The sequence below is a fragment of the Indicator indicator genome, chromosome 3 (assembly GCF_027791375.1).
Source record: "Indicator indicator isolate 239-I01 chromosome 3, UM_Iind_1.1, whole genome shotgun sequence".
NCBI lineage: Eukaryota > Metazoa > Chordata > Aves > Piciformes > Indicatoridae > Indicator > Indicator indicator.
In genome coordinates, this window is record NC_072012.1 from 7267990 (window position 1) to 7288940 (window position 20951).

The 20951-nt window shown below is 44.2% G+C and overlaps 1 protein-coding gene across 1 annotated transcript in view; it reads left to right on the plus strand.

Annotated features, from left to right (window-relative positions):
* Window positions 1-19970, plus strand: part of PPFIBP1 (PPFIA binding protein 1) — a 61463-nt gene extending 41493 nt beyond the window's left edge. Inside the window, exons 14-28 of the mRNA XM_054399821.1 lie at window positions 1237-1297; window positions 2341-2370; window positions 3763-3931; window positions 5260-5292; window positions 8208-8349; window positions 8618-8746; window positions 9572-9722; window positions 12075-12186; window positions 12325-12413; window positions 14024-14146; window positions 15632-15757; window positions 17061-17249; window positions 18283-18462; window positions 18792-18857; window positions 19564-19970. Of these exons, the coding sequence (XP_054255796.1) occupies window positions 1237-1297; window positions 2341-2370; window positions 3763-3931; window positions 5260-5292; window positions 8208-8349; window positions 8618-8746; window positions 9572-9722; window positions 12075-12186; window positions 12325-12413; window positions 14024-14146; window positions 15632-15757; window positions 17061-17249; window positions 18283-18462; window positions 18792-18857; window positions 19564-19650 (1687 nt within the window). The 3' untranslated portion in view covers window positions 19651-19970. The remainder of the gene's footprint in view (window positions 1-1236; window positions 1298-2340; window positions 2371-3762; window positions 3932-5259; window positions 5293-8207; window positions 8350-8617; window positions 8747-9571; window positions 9723-12074; window positions 12187-12324; window positions 12414-14023; window positions 14147-15631; window positions 15758-17060; window positions 17250-18282; window positions 18463-18791; window positions 18858-19563) is intronic.
* The last annotated feature ends 981 nt before the right edge of the window (window positions 19971-20951 follow it).

Consider the following 20951-nt stretch of genomic DNA (forward strand, 5'->3'; position numbering starts at 1 on the left):
CTGTCCTCATAGGAGAGGTGCTCCAGCCCTCTGATCATCCTTGTGGCCCTTCTCTGGACACGTTCCAGCATGTCCATATCCCCCTTGTAATAGGGGCTGCAGAACTGGACGCAGTACTCCAGGTGGGGTCTCATCAGAGCTGAGGTGAGGGGCAGAATCACCTCCCTCAAGCTGCTGGTCACACTTCTGATGCAGCCCAGGATCTGGTTGGCTTTCTGGGCTGCAGGTGCACATTGACAGCTCATGTTGAGCTTCTCATCCACCAGCACCCCCAAGTCCCTCTCCTCAGGGCTGCTTTCCAGCCAGTCCCTGCCCAGCCTGTATTTGTGCTTGGGATTGCCTCGACCCAGATGCAGGACCCTGCACTTGGTCCTGTTGAACCTCATGAGGTTGGCTTGTGCCCACCTCTGCAGCCTGTCAAGGTCCCTCTGGATGGATCCCTTCCCTCCAGCCTGTCTGCTGCACCACACAGCTTGGTGTCATCAGCAAACTTGCTGAGGGTGCACTCAATGCCACTGTCCATGTCACCAACAAAGGTGTTGAACAAGACTGGTCCCAGGACTGATCCCTGAGGGACTCCACTTGTCCCTGGCCTCCGCTGGGACATGGAGCCATTGACAGCCACACTTTGGGTGCAGCCATCAAGCCAGTTCTTTATCCATCTCGTGGTCCACCCATCAAACCCTTGTGTCACCAGTTTGGAGACCAGGATGTGGTGCGGGACAGTGTTGAATCATCCTGCAGTTACTGCATTTACCATTAGCAATCCTGAATCTGTTACATCTATTGATTTGAACAATTAAACCATTTGATTGTTTTAACTTTCTGAGTTGTGTCAGAGCAAGCCCTTATGAGGGCAATTTAAAGAGAGGCAAGTGTTACTTTTGCCAAATAGTTGCAGGAAGAGTCCTGGACTCTGTGACAAGCAGGGATCTTACCCTTAATGTGACACTTCTGCTTGTGGTTCTGAAAATACATTAAGAAGCCAAAAATATCCAAAGGTTATCACGTCACTGAAGCATTGGCATCAGTAATTGTGACATGGAGGTTCTTACTGTATCTCATCAAAGCTGCATGGACTCCAATAGTGCGTTATTTGCCTTAATTCAAATGTCTTTGCTTTAGTAATTTCATCAAGTATTAGAACTCTTTCTTTAAAGCTTGTTCCTTAGTATGTGTTTATCTTAGCAAATGTAACTCCAGTAACTTGGCTTGGTTTTTATGTTGTTATTTCAGAACTTCTTCACTGCAGAAGTCCAGCAGTCTGAGCAGTTTGAGAAAAGAGACATCTGAAGCGGTTGGTTTGGTCTCTTTATTTTCTCCTGTCCCCTTAGAAACAGGAGGTGATGTTTGTGTTGTGGCACTGACCCTGTGGAAAATCTGTTGCTGCCTTCTGAGAAATTCTGAGTCAGAGTAGGGCTTCTCATGTCATGTGTTAACAATGGTCACATACACATGACGCCTTTCAGATTTTCTTACCTGAGACTCTCCTTGCTGTGTTTTTCCTCAGATGAGGTGGCTTTGTTTCTTTTTCTTTTTTTTTTTTTTTTTAATTGATATGCCTTTCTGATACAAGAAAAGAGTTAATTCCTACCCGAGGTAGGAACAAGAGGTAGCTCTTCCTACCCGGTTTTAAGGTGAATAGTTTTTGAAGGCTGTGTAATTAATGCATTATAAAATACAGTCTGGAGTGTCTATGTGTTCTAGGTGATTTGGAATAAAATACTGAGCCTTTGTATGTCTTGGTGATAGCTACGGGTTAGGTCTCTTTTGGAGTGACCAAAAGCAGCTAGCCTCTAACAATGTCATCAAATCAGGGCAATTCCTGTGTCCTTTTTTGACAGCCTAAACTCCTCAGAGCTCCTGGGCTCCCCAAGCAGCTGAGCTGTGCCTTACAGCTCAGGAGGGATGTTGACAGGACAGAAAATGTAACCAGAGCTTGATGATGAGGGTTAAGAGTTTGTGGGTTAGGGGATATTTGGGCAGCCATAGAGTGGAAGCTGTGGATGTTTTATCCACTTGGCTTCTATCCTTTTAGGTTCCTGCTTTGGGTGCCCTCAACCAACCATTCCCATTAGTTGTCTTACAGATTGCATGTCACTAATGTACACAGCTAATCCTTTACAAAGTAAACCAAAGCAACTGTGTTTTCATGTCAGCTCACTGACTTCAAAGAGAGCATGAATTAATGTGTGAAATACGTCTCTGAAGAGATTTGTGTTTGGGGAAAGAAAAAATAGGCAAGGGTATTTCAGTCAGAATTTGACTCAGGATAACCTTAATGAGTAGAATACTGGTTAAAAAATGTGACTTATAAATCTCTTTGTCTTTCCCAAACAGGACAGAGACTCTGCACAGAAGACAACAGAGGTAACGTGTGTGTGTGCGACTCATGTCTGTGCATGAAGGAGCACAGCAGGTGTTGAAAGGCTCAGTTGTAGAGAATTGTGGCGTGCAGTCCAGAGGGAGAATAGCAAAACCTGCAGAGCAGATAGCAAGGAGTGTATGATGGTTGTCACCATCACTTCAGTGCAAGGCTTTTAGTGTCTTGCATGTTCTTGTCTTCTCACACATGGATTTTCTATCCATCTGGTTGAGCATTAGGTTGCCATCTAAGCTAATGTTTCCCATACATATTCTACCACTAGACAAATGAGCAAAGCCAACCTTATGTATTACACTGACTCTGTAATTGCCTTTGCCTCTTAAAAAACCTTTGGCTTTCTAGTGTGTTTTCTGAGTAGCACCTGTGTTCCTAAAATGACATAGACCATTGCAGAACAGTCACTCTGTGGTACCATATGGCCATAGTTTGAATGCAACAATTAATACCTATAAGAAGATTGGGCAGAAATGACATACCTCTGAGGTATGGTGAATGTTCTATCAATTCAGCAAAGGCCAAAGGAATATGATCCTTTGAATTGTGAATCAGTTTCCTCCTTTAAGGAGACAGTGAAACAATGAACAAGATTAAAAGTACTGCTTCATGTTGGTTAACTGGTTTGTCTGATGCCTGTCTGGGCATGTGTATTCCATGCTTGATACTGAATTTCCTTGCAGCTTTGGCAGTGGACATAGTCAATTAATTCGTTCATTTTGAAATAGCATAAGAGTGATAGACAAAAAAAGCTGTCTGACATTTGGCAGAGAACCAGTATAGTCAAGGGCCTCTGCTCTCTCTTTGCTTCCCACTACACCTACAGTTACCAGTGAGGGAAAGCTGGAAAAGTTCAGAGTGTTCCAGAAATGTATTTTTTACCTTTTCCATACCTGCAAGCCAGCCTTGCAGAAGCTGAGAAACATCTTAAAGAAGACACGTTACTCTTAGAAGGTAGTGACAGTAGTCCTGGAACCTGCACTTACTCAAATTAAGACCTTGTTTATGTTTGGTTTTATGGCTTTTACATTCTGATTTCTTGTAGTAACAAACCACAGAATCACAGAATGGTCCGGGTTGGAAGGGACCGCCAAAGGTCATCTAGTCCAACCCCCTGTGTAGTAATCAGGGGCATCCTCAACTGGATCAGGTTGCTGAGAGCCCTGTAGAGCCTCATCTTGAATATTTCCAGGGATGAGGCCCCTACCACCTCCCCAGGCAACCTGTTCCAGTGTTCCACTACCCTCATGGTAAAGAACTTGTTCCTGACATCCAATGAGGAGGACTCTTCAGATGATCTATCAGTAGTTACTTTGCAGTCTCTCTCAAAAGGCCTATTGTTATTACCTGATACTGAATGTTTCTTTACATAATTTGAGCAGGTTAAACCCCCCGTGGAAGGTAATTTTGCAACTCTCCCTCCAAAGTCTCCTTCTCATGGTGGTGCAGGCGACGAGGATAGTTTTGGTACCCGTAAAGCTAGATCTTCATTTGGACGAGGCTTTTTCAAGATCAAAAATAACAAGAGGACTGCAAGTGCCCCCAATCTGGGTAGGTACCATGCACCTGCAAGCAGATTGTGCTGTTTGAAGGGTCTTAACAACATCTGTAACTGTCACTTGGTGGCACTTTTCTTAGTAGAATGTTTGGAAAATATCAAACAGCACAAAAAAAAACCCGAAGGAAAGCCTTTCTGATATAATGAAGTATTTGATCTGTTTCATCCTCTACTGTGATCTTCCCTGGGACCTTGTAGTGGATTGCTGCTGTTTTGAAATGCTAGTTGTCTGATAGTAGTTCACATATGGGATTTGTGGGCTTTTTGTTCCCCTGGCTTCATCGTCAGGTTATCTTTCGTAAGATTTTTCAGATGTACAGAAACAAGCCAGCAGCATCTATGAGCATCTAAGGAGCTTTGCAAAGGAGATGGTGACAACAGGAACAGGATTGACAAGTTATTCAACTTCATGTTGATTTTCAGACTTGTAATGGAGAGGGAGTTTTTGGTGTTATAATTTGATGAGATTTGCACATGACAAAGACATAAACAAAATGTTCTGCTTAATGCCGAAGTCGCTGTTGCCACCAACTGAAGTCCTAGTCCCATTTCCTGCTCTCCTTTGGAAGTCTTTCCACTGTTTCAGTTCAAGCATGAAGTGAGTCTGTGCGTCAGATCTACTGCAAGTCATTTAAAGTTTTTTGGCACACACAAGATTTTGGAATTTAGTTTTATTTTTCAGAAGGCTGAAGGCTTCTACTTTGTTCAGCAGGAGTCTTCTCTTCCTATTTAAAGACAATTCTAGCCTTTTGTTCAAAAGAACACTCCTACCCATTTGTTATACATTGCCCATGTTTGCCTGTGCCGTACAGCAAAGGAATGTGCTGGCTTGCTTGGAACAGGCGTACAGTTTATTACACTTGTGGCTCTCATAAAGAACTGGAAGATGTGCCATCTAGAGCAAGGTCCTATGAATTTGTGTAAGTTAAATTTATGTTATGCAGATTTCAGTGCTTCTATCTGTAAAGCTGGTGTCTAGGTACTTGTCACCTCACAGGAGCCTGTGTTGAGTCACCTGCCCGATGTGTCAGGGAGCAAGTGACCTCCCTTCAGCAAAGTGACTGTGGTGTTGTTTTAGCCTCTCCATCATGGAGTTCTGCTGCATTTCTTTTTTTTTTTGTGAGGAGGGGATGAACAGTGAATCGGTAATCCTAACCTCTGTGTGAATTCAGTGTTGCATGTGGTGCAAGTCTCATGTACCTCCCTCCCTTTGTCTTGTGTTTTGCTGATGTACATTTTGAACTGTGTTTTACCTTGTCCCTTTGCGTGTTCTCTTCCATCGTGCTGCGTGTGGTTTTGTGCGTTGTTTGGATATCTGAAGATCGCAGTCGAAGTGCAAGTGCACCTACCTTAGGTATAGTAATCCTGCATGTCTGCCCCTACCAGTGCTGTATTATGACTGCTGCTAACAGCTGGTTATGGCCACGCACTTTCCAAACAAGGACTAGACACCAGAGCTCTTACATGCATCATTAAAGAGGAGTTTCATGTAACATCTGCCCTTTGCTAGCAACCAGCTGTGCTATTTCTCAGTATCTGCTACAGTTGAGAGAGATGCTGGGTTCATTTGCAGAGACCTTTGCTGTACCTTCTGAGCACAGAGCTGCCCACAGTTACCCACAGTAGCAGGTGAAAATCAGGGATGTTTAAATACCACACATGTCTTTGTCCTGTCCTCTCTTCTAGAGCACCTGGAATTGCTTAAAGGGTGGTTGATTATGAGCCACCAGTGTATCCAGGTGGCCAGCAGTATCCTGGCTTGTAGTAGAAATAGTGTGACAAGCAGGACCAGGGAGGTGATACTGTCCTTCTGTACTCCTAGTTGGTGAGGCTACACCTTGAGTACTGGGTTTGGATTTGGGGCACTTACTACCAGAAAGACATTGACGTGCTGGAGCATGTCCAGAGAAGGACAACAAAGGTGGTGAAGGGGCTGGAGAACAGGTCTGGTGAGTTGCAGCTGAGGGAACTGGGGAGACCTTCTTGTTCTCTGCAGCTCCTTGAAAGGAGGTTGGAGCAAGGTGAATGCTGATCTCTTCTCCCTAGTAACAAGTGATAGGACAAGAGGAACTTGGCCTCAAGTTGCACCCAGGAGCAATTTAGGTTAGTTATTAGAAGAAATGCCTTCACTAAAAGGATCCTTAAAACACTGGAATAAACGTCCCTGGGTGGTGGTTAAATCCCCAGCCCTGTAGGTATTTAAAAGAGGCAGGAATGTGGTGCTGAGTGACACAGTTTAGCACCAGACTTGATAGTTAGATAATGGTTGGATTTAATGATCTCGAAGGTCTTTTTCAACCAAAAGAGTTCCATGATTTTATGAAGCAGAGAATGAGGTATATTTCCCAGGCCTTCACTTAAGGGAATTCTTGGGGGGAAGATACATAATTGCTTTTCTAAGACACATTAATTATATAGTAAATGAATAAGAAATAAGTGGGGCAGATGGGGATGGATGCAGTCACATAGTAAAAACCAGTCTTGTGATGTGGACATTCCCTGGGGGGTTCTGCTGCAGCAAACAGGGCTATGTCAAGTCAGTGTACAGCACCCTGTGTGCCCCTGGCAGAAGAAGAGACCAAGTTCTCTGCCCCGATCTGTTCCCCAAGTGGCCCCCTAAATGCCAGCTGTTCTACGTGGCTATGACAGTGCATGGCAGGGAGCGAGGTACAAGAAGCGAACTTTGCAATACCCACAAATCTCTGCTACTAATGCACCCAACCTTGTCCTGCTGTTAAAATGTGTTGTTTTTTTCTAAGCTAGCACTTTTCTTACACAAATAAACCAAAAAACACAAACGCAAAAGCCTGGTTTGACATGAGTGCTGATTCTTACTGGCAGGATCTTCATATTCACTACGGCCAACCAGAGTGCCCAGAAACAATTCTTTATGTGACCTTGTTGCATCACTGCAAGGTTTAACACCTAAAGCATTGGTGGAAAATGGAACACATTCAAATGTGTTCTGGCTGACTCATCAAAACTTAGCTCAGCAAAAAGAGACACTTGGGAAGTCTGCAGTTTGTCACTCTTTGTGCCACATTGCGGCCACTTCAGCATTAACTCTGTGACTTGAAGACCACATTCCTCAGCACGCGTTACCCTGATACATGTAGCTTGTTGGTTTTTGTTTTTGGTTTGTTTTTTTTTCTGGAAGTCTGAGAGTCTATTTGAAAATAAGTGGTGGTCATCTAATAACACAGCCATGTTGAAAGCTCATAGAATCACAGAATTGTTTCTTTCAAATCATTGGGTCAAACCAGATAGTAAAAGTGGTTACAGGTCTGAGCATCAGCCTGCTGCAGGCTGCCTTGACATGGCTGCTTCACCTGAAAAAGCTCATGCTGTCACTCTTCCCCAGCTAGTAAATGGCATTAAACTCCATGTGGTAGTTTTATTCAACTATCTGGCACTTGCTGGCACATCTCTGCTTATGTAGCCTAGTAGATACTGCAATCCTTTTTAATTTTCTTTTTAAATGATCTTTAAATGGTTTTCTCTGTTTGTTTAGCTTTTTGTGAAAACTTCTCTTTTGGGTACACGAGTCCTTAGGTTTGTTGTCATAGAAAACATCAGCTACAGATGTAATGGTTTTAGAGCGGGTGGTAATGTGCAGGATCTCTTGTCAGAGGTGCTTTGTGCATCATTCAGGAGATCTGGTTCAGGCAGAGCTTAAACTGCATGGTGTTTCTCCAACTCCATGGTGTTTCTCTGCAGAGGAAAGAAATATTCCAGTTTGCAGAAGCAAGGGGGCAAGGGTCCTCCTGCTTCTGGGACAGGAGCCGTTTGTTGCTGCAGATTCTTGGATGGGGAACTTTTGGAAGACTGCAGGTTATTAGGAAAGATGCCTGCACAGAAATTATTTATTTTGCTGTGCTTTGGAGACTCCTGGTTTTGTTCCCTGCAATGGCACTTCATTGTTTTGGGGTAACCATGTGCCTTGGCTCTGTCTGAAAAGACTGTAGGGGAGCATTCTGTGAGGAAGAGGAAACTTGGAATTTAATTCACTGATTTGATTCATGAGGTGTTTTTTGTCCACCTTGAATATAAGGCACTTAACTGCTGCAGAGCATTGCCTTGAAGTGTTCTCAGTCAGGCCCACGAAAGAGGAACGTGTGCTGTTTCTCATGTATTTTCCCAGCCTTCTTTGCCCCATTTCCTTAACATGGTGGCCTTCAATAATTTTAGCAAGAGTTGGTCCTAAGTTCAGGAGTATATCTGTACCATCCTGCACAAACAGGTTTTGATGAGGCTTTTGTTTTCTGATAGCTGAAACAGAGAAGGGATCTGCAGACCACTTGGATCTGGCTGGCTTGCCCCCTCGCCCAAAAGAAATGGATAGTCTGCAGATGATGCCACCTTCTCTGGATTCAAAGAAAAAGGCCAGAGGGATCAAGAAGTTATTTGGAAAGTAAGTAAAAGATAATAAATGACTGGTCTCTAGAGCTGGGGCTCGCACAGGGCTCAGCTGGATATACATCTTCTCTTTTTTTCCACCTTCAACATGTGGCATTACTGTCTCAAGAGAAAGAGCCAGTGTGGTATTTGAGAGAGGTAACAGTAGGTGGGTGGCAGGTAGAGAGAAAGAGCTGCAAACCCTGTAGGAGATCTCGGTTGGAATAGTAGCATCATGCATTTCCTTTAGCCAAAAGTGAATGTGCTTTCTTTCTTTAAACTAGGCTTAAAAGAAGTCAGTCCACCACCTTCAACCCAGATGACTTGTCCGAGACAGAGTTCAAGAGAGGAGGGACAAGAGCGACTGCAGGGCCACGACTGGGCTGGTCTCGGGACCTGGGGCAGTCTCACAAGTAAGACAAGTGGTGCAAAGTGTGCTGGGGTTTGCTTTCTCAGCAGCTGGGGTTGAGCACGAGGTCCACAGAAGAAATGTGGAGCCAACACGAAATGTCCTCTCTCCTGGCAAATGGAAATGAGCAGATGCAGGCTCATGCAGGCAGTTTACTCCTTTGAGAGATGGCTTCGGAAGGCTTGGGGCTGGTTGGGTGGTGGAGTCCTGCTGCCGAGTTCATGTGGCTTCACAGGAGTGCAGCTGCCAGGCCATGCGAAGCAGGGTGTGAATCCTCATGTGGCAGTGACAGATACTCCCCTGGTATGTTTGCTGCTGCACTTCTGGGGATTAAAGGCTACAGTGAAACATTATGGTCTCACTTCAGATTGTCATAGCATCATTAAGGTGACGATCTTAAGGTCAAGTCCAACCATCAACCCAGTGCTACCATACCCATTAAACCATGTCCTAAAGTGCCACATCTACATGGCTTTTGGACACCTCCAGGGATGGTGACTCCACCGCTTCCCTGGGCAGCCTGTGCCACTGTTTTAGCCACACTAGGCAGCAGAAGAGATTTTCAGCAGTGTTAATAGCCCATGTTTATTGTGATTAGTGGCAGGAGATCAGAAGTAATGAACACTTCATGATGCTGACACTCTCTTCGTTGTTAGGCTCACCTAACAGCTGATCATTATGCACGTTCTTCCCCAAAGATTGCCCCACTCCCACAAAATACTCCTAAATAAGGCTTAGGTTTTGAGTCTGTTGTTATGTATGAGAATAGGAGATTAGAGGCACAGGATTTATCAATCTCCTTTTTTTTTTCCCCTGAAATCCTCTGCAGTGAGCTGGACATGCCATTTGCAAAGTGGACGAAGGAGCAGGTTTGCAATTGGCTCCAGGATCAGGGGCTAGGCTCTTACATAAGTAATGGCAAACACTGGATACTGTCTGGACAAACGCTTCTGCAGGCTTCGCAGCAGGATCTGGAAAAGGTAAGAAATACTTGAAACAGTGCTTTCAGTTAAGAATACCAAAAAACTGCTGTTTCTGTGCAGTCAGATCTGATTCGTTTTACACAGAAGGACAAGGATTTCTTATGGTGATCATAGAACAGAATCACAGAATTGTTTTGATTCGTAGAATTTTTGGTTCATATCCCCAAGCACCACATGGTCACTCAACCACCTCCCTGGGCAGCACATTCCAATGCCTGACCACTCTTTCCATGAAAAAATTTTCCTAATGTCCAGTCTAAACCTCCTCTGATGCAGCTTGAAGCTGTTCTCTCTTTTTCTATCACTTATAACCTGTGAGAAGAGACCAGCACCAACCTCTCTGAAATGTCCTTTCAGGTAGTTGTAGAGAGCGATGAGGTCTCCCCTCAGCCTCCTTTTCTTCAAACTAAACAGCTCCTTCAGTCGCTCTTCATAAGATTTATTCTCCAGGCCCTTCCCCAGCTTTGCTGCCCTCCTCTGCACTCACTCTAGCACCTCCACATCTCTCCTGTATTGAGGTGCCTAAAACTGGCATCTATTTTCAGTTTCTGTCTGGAATTGTTGCAGAACTTTTTAAATCTTTTTTTTTTTTCTAAAACTAGAAAGAGGAAAAAACCCCAAAAGATTCAATTTAACTTTGGATCCCCAGTATTTGCCAGCATTTGAATTTTGAGCTAAAAAAATCACTCTCCTCACTAAACAGTAAGCCTGTTTGTTCAGTTAGGTAGTGAGCTAATTCAAAGTTGTAGTTACACTACAACTGGAATAAGAAAAGTGTGATCTGAACATAGTGGCTTTTAGTAGTGTAGTGTAATACAGGTAATGTTAACTAGCAAGCGTTGGTGAAAGTGTGTAGGGATCAAAGAATGGCTGCACCTGTAAGTAAACTGGGGAAGGTATTATGCATTTGGAATCATTAGTAAATGTCAGTAATGTCCTGGGACCTTAAGTGCTCTTAACTAAATAATTCTTTTGATCTTACCTGCCTAAGTGAGAGGGAAGGAACTAATTCTAGAATCATAGAATCATTTTGCCTGGAAAAGACCTCTAAGATCATAGACTTCAACCGTTATCTACTCCCGTTAAGTATTTTTCTGAATGCTAACATGGTTTATATTGCGGGATTTGGTTTTTTTAACCTTATATGAGGATGTCATGGCCAACATTCCCCAGGGATCAGTACTGGGCCCAGTTTTATTCGACATCTTTATTAGTGACCTGGATGAGGGAATTGAGAGTACCCTCAGTGAGTTCGCTGATGATACAAACTGGGGAGGGGAGGTGGCCAACACCCTGTCAGGCTGTGCAGCCATCCAACAAGATCTGGAAAGGGTGGAGAGCTGGGTGAAGGCAAACCTCATGAAGTTCAGTAAGGACAAGTGCAGGGTCCTGCATCTGAGGAGGAATAACAATAGGCACCAGTACAGACTAGGGGTCATTCTTCTGGAAAGCAGCTCTATGGAGAAAGACCTTGGAGTCATAGTGAACAGCAAGTTCTCCATGGGACAGCAGTGTGCCCTTGTGGCCAAGAGAGCCAATGGGATCTTGGGTGCATCAAGAAAAGTGTGTCCAACAGGTCTAGGGAGGTTCCTCTCCCTCTCTACTCTGCCCTGGTGAGACCACACCTGGAATACTGTGTCAAATGTTGGGCTCCCCATTTCAAGAGAGACAGGGACCTGCTGGAGAGAGTCCTACAGAGAACCATAAGGATGATCAGGGGACTTGAGCATCTCCCCTATGGAGACTGAGATCCCTGGGGCTGTTTAGTCTTGAGAAGACTGAGAGGGGATCTGATCAATGTGTATAAATATCTGAGGGGTGGGTGTCAAGGGGTCAAGCTCTACTCAGTGGTGCACAGTAATAAGCCAAGGAACAACAGGTACAAGCTTGAACATAGAAGATTTCAGCTCAACATGAGGAGAAACTTCTTTACAATGAGGGTGACGGAGCACTGGAACAGGCTGCCCAGAGAGGTTGTGGAACCTCCTTCTCTAGACACATTCAAAACCTGTCTGGATGCATTCCTGTGCAGGCTACCCTAGGTGATCCTGCTTTGGCAGGGGGGTTGGACTCAGTGGTCTCTGGAGGTCCCTTCCAACCTCTCACATTCTATGATTCTATGAATGTTTTATACAGCTTGGAATTCCATTGCATTTTGAAGTGAATCCACCACATTTTGAAATTATTTCATGTGCTGAAGTGATGCTGGTATTAAGCAAATAGAAAATGCACCTGCCAGGTAACCAGCAAATGCTGTGTTGAATGTAACTCTGAAGCCACTTGTAATTTAGCAGAGGGAGAAATAAAATAGTGTTGTCTCTAGGTTTGCTGCTTTCCTTTCTTTCACAGGAGCTTGGGATAAAGCACCCATTGCATCGGAAGAAGCTTCAGCTTGCTTTGCAAGCACTTGGATCTGAAGAGGAAAACAATCATGGAAAACTGGATTACCACTGGGTTACCAGTAAGATTTTATTACGAGCTGAAGCACCACAGGAGTTCCTAATGATGGCTAATTTGGGGTTCCAAGAATGAGAAGATCACTAAGTAGTGCTAAGCAACTTGGCTGCCCCACTAACATGAATGTTTGTCTCTGCCTTAGGGTGGCTGGATGACATTGGCCTCCCCCAGTATAAAACTCAGTTTGATGAAGGAAAAGTGGATGGCCGAATGCTCCATTACATGAGCATGGTAAGCCAATGGATTTGCTTTTCCTGACATCTTCATGTTCCTACTCTCTCCCATTTTAGTACACACTGGTGTACCTCCAGCCATTGTGGAGGTAAAGACCATGTGAGTCTTGGACTAACCTGCTCTCTAAAGACCAAGTGAATCTAGAGAGACCTTCCACTGTGCCTGTTTTTGCAACTGCATAGATACTAAATTAACATAAAACCCTCCAGTCTCTCCATCCCAGACTCCATGGTCTTCCTTCTCCCTTTGGGTCAATTCACCCGAAACAGCCAACATTTTTTACACCCCACAGCACAAACAGCCATGCCCTACCAGGCTCAGTGTCCACAAGCAGCCAGAGAGCTGGATCACAGTGATCTGGCTTGTAGCTTCTTAGAGCAGAATGTTGTGCCTGACTGGAGACCAGCAGAGAATATCTCTGCATTACTCTGGGCCCATGTTAAAAGTTTTGGAGAGGTGCCACGTGGTCACCGTCTCCACATGTGAGTTTTGCCCCATATGACTGAATCTACTGGAACACAGGAGGTTCCATGTAAACAGAAGGGAAAAATTCTTCCCTTTGAGGGTGTCAGAGCACTGGAGCAGGCTGCCCAGACAGTTTGTGGAGTCTCTCTGGAGGCATTCCAAACCTACCCGGACATGCTTCTGTGTGATCCACTCTGGGTGATTCTGCTCTCACAGGGGGGTTGGACTAGATGATCTTCAAAAGTCACTTCCAACCCTTACCATTCCTTGATTCTGTGAAGTTAAAGGTGGAGCTTACTCTTACTTGCTTTTGCAGCTTGGCAGAGGCAAGCACAAGCAGCATACCAAAAGCAGACTTCTCTCCAACAGCCTGAGATCTTGTATGTCTCGTGGGACTTCCTGACAATGGTTTTGAAGCTGCTGAGTGGTTCATAAATCAGGTCTTTGCACTTTCTACAGGATTGTAGGGAGAAGGCTGAGGCAGATCAGAGTGTCAGAGCCATTGTTACTACTAAAAGGATATTCTAGAATGCATAGATGGAATTTTTGTCTTCACTTGATGTTTCCTATTCATGTGGATGCTTGCCTGACTCCTGACATCTTGAAAGCTACCTGTCCAGCCAAAAGCAGTCATTTGTGCCCTGTGGTCAGTGCAGACAGTGGGACACTGTGAGGCACCATCTCATTCTTTGTCTTGGCACAAACTGTCCTAAGAGATGCGTGACACTTTCCATGGACACTGGTGGGAGCCAGTGAAACCTTTCTTTGATCTTTGTCATATTAAACCTTTTTTTCAGAATTAAATGCAAAGATCGAGGGAGTCTGATGCAGCTTGTAAGGCTCTCCTGCACCTAATCAGATTGCTGAGGATGTCATCAGACCCTCCTCTCCCCTCATTGCCCTGGGTTTCTTGTACTAAGCACTGTACCCTTTGTGAAGAGCATCACCCCGGAGCTAGTACAACAAAACAGGAAGCTTTTATGTTAGGAAAGATGGTTGGAAGTCAGTCATGTGTATCATATTAAACTCTTACCTCAGAACATGTCAGATCTGACACTTTAAGACAGGATCTTCAACAATCAGGTGCAAGCTCCACCAGTAAGTGCGTTTATGTTTATTAACTCCCTCTTCCTCCTCAACAGGATGACTTGCTGTCCTTGAAAGTTGTCAGTGTCCTCCACCACCTCAGCATCAAAAGAGCCATTCAGATTTTGAGAATAAATAACTTTGAACCCAATTGTCTGCGCAGAAGGCCATCTGATGAGGTACTGCTTTAAAACGAAGCTGGGAAGAGGAATTCTTTTGGGTTTTCTTTTTTTTCCCTGGTGTTTCTGATTATTCCTGCTCTGTTCTCTTCTCCTGTCTCCTCCTCTCTCTTTCATTTTTGGTTTCCTTTTTCTTACATTGTTCTTCTACTCTGCCATCACTACCTGAAACACCACTTTCATTCCTCCACCTGCCTTGTTCCCTTTACCAAATCTCCTGCATCTCTTCCTAACCAACAGCTGGCTGCTGTGGCTAGTCTCTAACTCGCTGTCTGGAACATAAATCATCTTGAACTCAGTGCACTGCTGGCCTGAGTCTTGTGTAACTCCCTGGAAAATTGATGACTGTGTCAAAATTTTCTGTGTAAAAGGAGTTTGGCTCTGCTATCACACAGGAGAGTGCCATTAGTTGTTTTGGAGGCAATGTATGCTGATTAGGGCAACAGATGATGAAGCAACACAGAGTCTTGGATTTAGATTCACAATATATATTAACTGCTCATGGACCTAGATAAATTTTCTATTCTACTGGTAGACATTGCAAGTGCATAGGAGGATAATCAAATTACATGAAGCATGATACAGACATGCCTACAGTCCAGACACATCTCCATCCTGGTATTGCTGCAAGATACCCACCCCAAAAGGGGGTTTTCTGGAGTGCAAACCAGGCTTGCGTTCTGTAAGGGCAGGAGAGAATTGTTTCAGTAAATACTGGGGCTGAAACAGATGAGTTGGGGTCTTTCAGCAAGTACTCAGAAAATTGCCTTCCTGTCATTGGATTAAAGTTCATTGGTGCCAGCAGCTCCTATATGCTGGAAGGCAATTGTGGTAGTTTTAGGCTATGCCTTTAAAAATTTTCCACAGATCTTGAACAGAAAGTAGTAGCATGTAAATAAATCACTATTGGGTGTAATAAGGAAAATAATGATTGTTCTAAACAATCCCATTGAAGAGATATCTGCCATAAGATTTAGTTCCCAAAACAATCTTTTGCTCTCTTGCTTCCTGGGCTGGAAAATACTGCTTGACCTTGGCTGCATTATTTTGACTGGTATTAACTTCTCTGCTTCTCTCCCCTGTCCCTTGTGCACAGGGAGGTAGGGAAGGGAGAAGCTGTTGCAGCTTACCCTGGTCTTTAGCTAGGGGGGTCCTTGTGCTGTTTATCAATTGTAAATACCTGTAAATATTGTAAATATTGTATATTTGTAGATATTCATTGCATTCCATTGTAGCTTGTAGTTTTGCTTGTAAATACAGCTTTCATTTGCTTCCAACTGAGCTGGTCTGGCAAAGTTAATGTTTGGGGGGAAATTTTCAACCCACCACAGCAATAACTAAAAGAAATGGGATTTCCACGAATACGGTTTAGGAGTGAACTTTGTAGAGCAGGGTTCTTAGTTGGGCTTGATGTTCCCAAGGGTCTTTTCCAACCTGAATGTTTCTGTGATTCTTAGCTTGCCCATTCCTCCTTCCTGTTCACAGAATAACATCACACCTTCTGAGGTCACCCTGTGGACCAATCATCGTGTGATGGAGTGGTTGCGCTCCGTCGATCTGGCAGAGTATGCACCTAACCTGCGAGGGAGCGGTGTGCATGGAGGACTGATGGTAAGGTTTTAGGCTGCCTTCTTCCATTTTATTTAAAGAAAATAGGCTTGAGAATTGCTACAACAAAGTTCTGATATTATCTTTGCTGCCCACACCTTACCTGCTTATTCTGCTTAATAAGAATTCACTCTTGAAATTTATTACCCTGCAATTGCTCTTCTGAGGGACATAGTTTAGCACCAGACTTGGCAGAGTTAGATAATGGTTGGATTCAGTGATCTTAAAGGTCTTTTCCAATCAAAAAGATTCTATAATTCTATGATTCAAAGGACACAGATGTCTTGGACAGAGTTAGTGTGGGCAGCAATGGATTCAGCAATCCAAATTCCCCTCACAATTTAATTTAGGTGTGATATTCTCCACCTCCTGTCCTATGATGCTGTGTGCTGCTGTCATGCTGTTGAACAGCCACCATCTTCCTTCCTAGACCTGGATATGTTTTTATGTTGTGAGGAAGGCTTGTTACTTCTGTCAAATTGGTGATTTCAGTGTCAATCTGGGACTGTTTTTAATTTCTGTAGCATCAGATACTGCAGACAAGATTGCAGAAGTTTGTTGTGGTGATTAAGAGGTTTTATAGCTGTTTTCCCTCATTCCCCTAGACACGTTATCCAGGATTAAAGAGGATGGTGGGTGAGCATTTTGTGGCAGCTTCACACATTACACAAGTGGATTTATCTGTTCCTTTCGTCTTTCCTGACAATTTTCTCTTTGTATTCTATTTTCTCTTGGGGCTGTTTAGTCTTGAGAAGACTGAGAGGGGATCTGATCAATGTGTATAAATATCTGAGGGGTGGGTGTCAAGTGGAAGGCGCCAAGCTCTTTTCAGTGGTGTGCAATAATAAGAAACAACAGGTACAAGCTTGAACGTAGAAGATTTCACCTCAACATGAGGAGAAACTTCTTTACAGTGAGGGTGACAGAGCACTGGAACAGGCTGCCCAGAGAGGTTGTGGAGTCTCCTTCTCTAGACATATTCAAAACCTGTCTGGATGTATTCCTGTGCAGGCTACCCTGTGTGATTCTGCTTTGGCAGGAGGGTTGGACTCGATCTCTGGAGGTCCCTTCCAACCTCTAATGTACTGTGATACTGTGTAACTGAAGGAGGAAAGCTTGGAGGTAGCATTTTATTATTCCTTTAACTAGTTAGTTCTTTTTCCCTCTTTCTTGTATGTTTCCCCTAAAATACAACCCAAAATCCCAAAGCAGCCTTAGGAAGTGACCAAGATAGGCATGCCTATGTCTTTGAGACCTCATCAAACACTACTGGCTTCAGCTGAATTCTTTGTGATTTGATGAATAGGTTTTGGAGCCTCGTTTCAATGTAGAAACCATGGCACAGCTGCTGAACATCCCACCCAACAAGACACTTCTGAGGCGGCACTTGGCGACGCATTTCAACCTCCTCATTGGGCAGGAGGCCCAGCAGCAGAAACGGGAAGCAATGGAGTCCTCAGACTATGTCCTTTTAACAGCAACTGCCAAAGTCAAGGTAGGCCACTTGTTCTACATCAGTACCTGAGCTTCCAGACAAACATTTACATTCCCAGTGTGCTGGTTGTATCTGTCTTTGGGGGGATAGTTCTGTGAGGTCTGAGAAAAGGCTCTGGCTGCTAATTAATGAAGCATGAGAACAGGACTCAGCAGATTTGGATTTGACACGTTTGAGGCCACATCTGGGTTAGTGTGTCCAGTTTTGGGCTCCCCAGTTCAAGAAGGACAGGGACCTACTGGAGAGAGTCCAATGGAGGGCTGTGAGGATGATGAAGGGACTGGAGCACTGCCCTATAAGGAGAGGCTGAGAGCCCTGGGGCTGTTTAGTCTGGAGAAGAGAAGACTGAGAGGGGATTTAATACACGTTTATAAATACCTGAGGACTGGGTGTCAAGAGGGGAGGGGACAGGTTCTGCTCAGTTGCTCCCTGTGATAGGACAAGGGCTAATGGATGTAAATAACAGCACAGGAGATTCCACCTGAGCATGAAGAGGAGCTTCTTCACTGTGTGGGTCACAGAGCACTGGAACAGGCTCCCCAGAGAGGTTGTGAAGTCTCCTTCTCTGGAGACTTTCCAGACCCATTTCGATGCATTCCTGTGCGACCTGTGCTAGATTCTATGGCCCTGCTCTGGGAGGGAGGTTAGACTCGATCTTTGGAGGTCTCTTCCAACTCCTAAGATCCTGTGATGTGTGCCAGGAAAGGACCACATCTCAGCCTCTCACGCAGACAAGAGGTTGTGCTGTTGTCTCTACGGTAAGAATTTGGGGAGGGAGACTGTCTTATACTGTCCATCATGCATTGTGATTCTGATCTCATTTGGAATCCTTTGAATGGTGTTGCCTTAGCCATGGCAGAATGAAGGGACACATCTTGTTCCTTAGGATGCAGTGATCATGAAGTGTAGAGGATCTTTGTTTAGCAGAGCAGTAGGGCTTTGACCCTTCACCACTGCAACAGCACTGCAAGAGTAAGAGATCTGTTCATTCTTTTCTGACTCTGACTTCTTGACAAATTTCACTTCTTGTAAGCCAAAGAAGCTGACCTTCAGCAATTTTGGGAGCCTGAGGAAGAAGAAGCAAGATGATGTAGAGGAGTATGTGTGCCCTATGGAGCTGGGCCGTGCACCTGGAAGTGGGTCGAAGAAGGGCTTTAAACCTGGCCTGGATATGAGAGTGTATGACGACGACGATCTGGACAGGCTGGAGCAGGTAAGCCAGCTTTAGCACTTCGGAGTCCTTGACTCTACTGTCAGGTTTGGTGGAAAACCTTCCTTTTCCCAGGGAAACCTTCCTTTTGCTGTGGTCTGTGTGGCCCAGAGGGGTTCAAGCTGTGAATGCATCACCTCTTAGGACCTCCTCCAGCATAACTGTCCTTCGCTGACAAGGCATCCTTCTCCCTTGCTCTGACTACATTGGTTGGAATCAATCAGGAATGTCATGTGCCACACCTAATTGCCATTCTGTTGTGGCATACAACGAATTTATTATTGATTCATTATTCATTATCTTTTTTTTATTTTTGCCTTTTTTTTTTGTAGATGGAAGATTCAGAAGGGACAGTGAGGCAAATAGGAGCATTTTCTGAAGGCATCAACAACTTAACAGTAAGGCTTAAGAGTGGGGTCTGTGGAAGATGATCTCTGTTTCTCTAAGATGGGTATAAACCCCTTGGCAGTCACTGTTGTTAGATAGTGATGAGACTATTTAATACAAATACACTAAGTACAGCTTTTTGTTGCTGTTCCTGGCTTTGTCAAGCAGCTGAGTTTTGTCATTTTGGGGACAACTGCTTTGATTTCAGCATGTAGTGGGACCTAATCTTTGGATACAGTTTCTGGTTTCTGAGAGCTAGAAGTATATAAATACTGTGCAAACTATGGACATCATGATGCCTCATCAAAAATGGGTGTCAGCTGAGGTCCTTTGGGTTTTGTACAGGGACAAGGAGGGGAAGAAAAATGGGTGGTTCAGGAGGATGTCCACCCATCCTGACAGGGAATGGTCACCAGTTCGCTGACTCCCTGTCCTCCAAGAAGGGCAATGGATGTGGCACTGAGCTCTAGGCCAGCAGGTTGCCCTTGAATAGTGAGTTACCAACTGAGAATTGCATCACATTTTCTGGATGGACACTCAACCCCAGCCTATGCTTCCTGAGCTGTTTGGGCCAGCAGGTAGCAGTGAGCTGTTTTTTTCATGGGTGGAAACTCTTCTCATCAGAAAAAAATTGGTGGCCAGTAGCAGCCTTTTCCGAGGTGCCTGATTTCAGCTGTGAGGGGCAGAACCTTGACTCCTCTCTCCTTTTCTTTCTAGCACATGTTGAAAGAAGATGACATGTTTAAAGACTTTGCAACTCACTCTCCTAGCACCAGTGTAACAGATGAGGACTCCAATGTGTGACAGCAAGCACCAGACACTGGCCAAGGCTCGCTTTGCTACGTGCAGGAAAGGTCATCGTTATAAATGACGAGCAGCAGGTTATGTACATTACATTGCTCTTGCTTCTGTTAGTTAGAAGTAATACTGGGGGGAGGGGGTTAGAGTTTAACAAAAAAACAAGGTGCCTACTCTAAAATTGCCATAAGAAACACCTAGACACTGGTGAATGGTAATTGTTTTTGGGGTTTTTTTCTATATTTAATGTACAAATTGGTGATATGTTTCAAGAGTGTTGCATTTAAATGTACCTGGTATGATACTGCTCATTTTCCTTATTCATGACCTCAGATAATGCTTTATCCTGTTTTGAAATAACAGGTGGTGTTAGGTAGAAGTATTGGGTTGTAGATACTGTGCAATCAGCTTTCTCTATGCTGTCAGCTGAAAAAAAAAGGTTAGTACTTTTTTTTTTCTTTCCAAGTGCATTTGTGTGGCACAAATACCAATTCTGCCCTTCCTATGTTATCCAGTGTAGGATTTTAGCCATCCATGCCCTGTCTAAAGATCCAGGAGCTCTTGGCTGTTGCTCTTATTTTCATACTGTTTTATATTTAAAGTTAAAAAATAAAATAAAAAAATAAAGAAGTATTGTATGAAGTACATATAAAAGAAATTTAAATTCTGTGAGATAGAGTGGTGGGAAGTATGGGTGAAGGGGAGAGGAAAACTATGCCAGTTTGCATACCAGCTGGTTACTGGAAAAGGCAGGCTGACCTTTTGAACTGTTTGCTCTTACTGCTTTTGACCCAGTGAACAGTTTCATGATCTTCATCTTGGGATGAGACCATTAGAAAGCATGTTTCTTCTGCTGGTGACTCATGTGGAAACTGCATATTTGCAAAACCTCTTCTTTCTCCTTGCCAGCAGTGGTAGTTGTTGTATTCAAACAAGGTGTTGAACACTTCTGTGACATGAGGGTGGCGAGACACCCGAACAGGCTGCCCAGGGAGGTGGTAAAAGCCCCCATCCCTGGAGGTTTTTAAGGCCAGGCTGGATGTGGCTCTGAGCAACCTGATTTAGTGTGAGGCCGCCCTGCTCATGGCAGGGGGGTTGGAACTGAATGATCCTTGAGGTCCCTTTCAACCCTGACAATTCTATGATTCTATGACTTAAAAAGTTGAGAGTGCTCCCTGCATATGGAATGTGTGTTTCTGTGCTGTGACTCAAGTCAAGATAGTGTAGTTGGAAAAACAAAACAAAAAAAAGTTATATAGAGAAATGTACAGGAAATATATTATTTCATAATATTAAACATAAAGTGA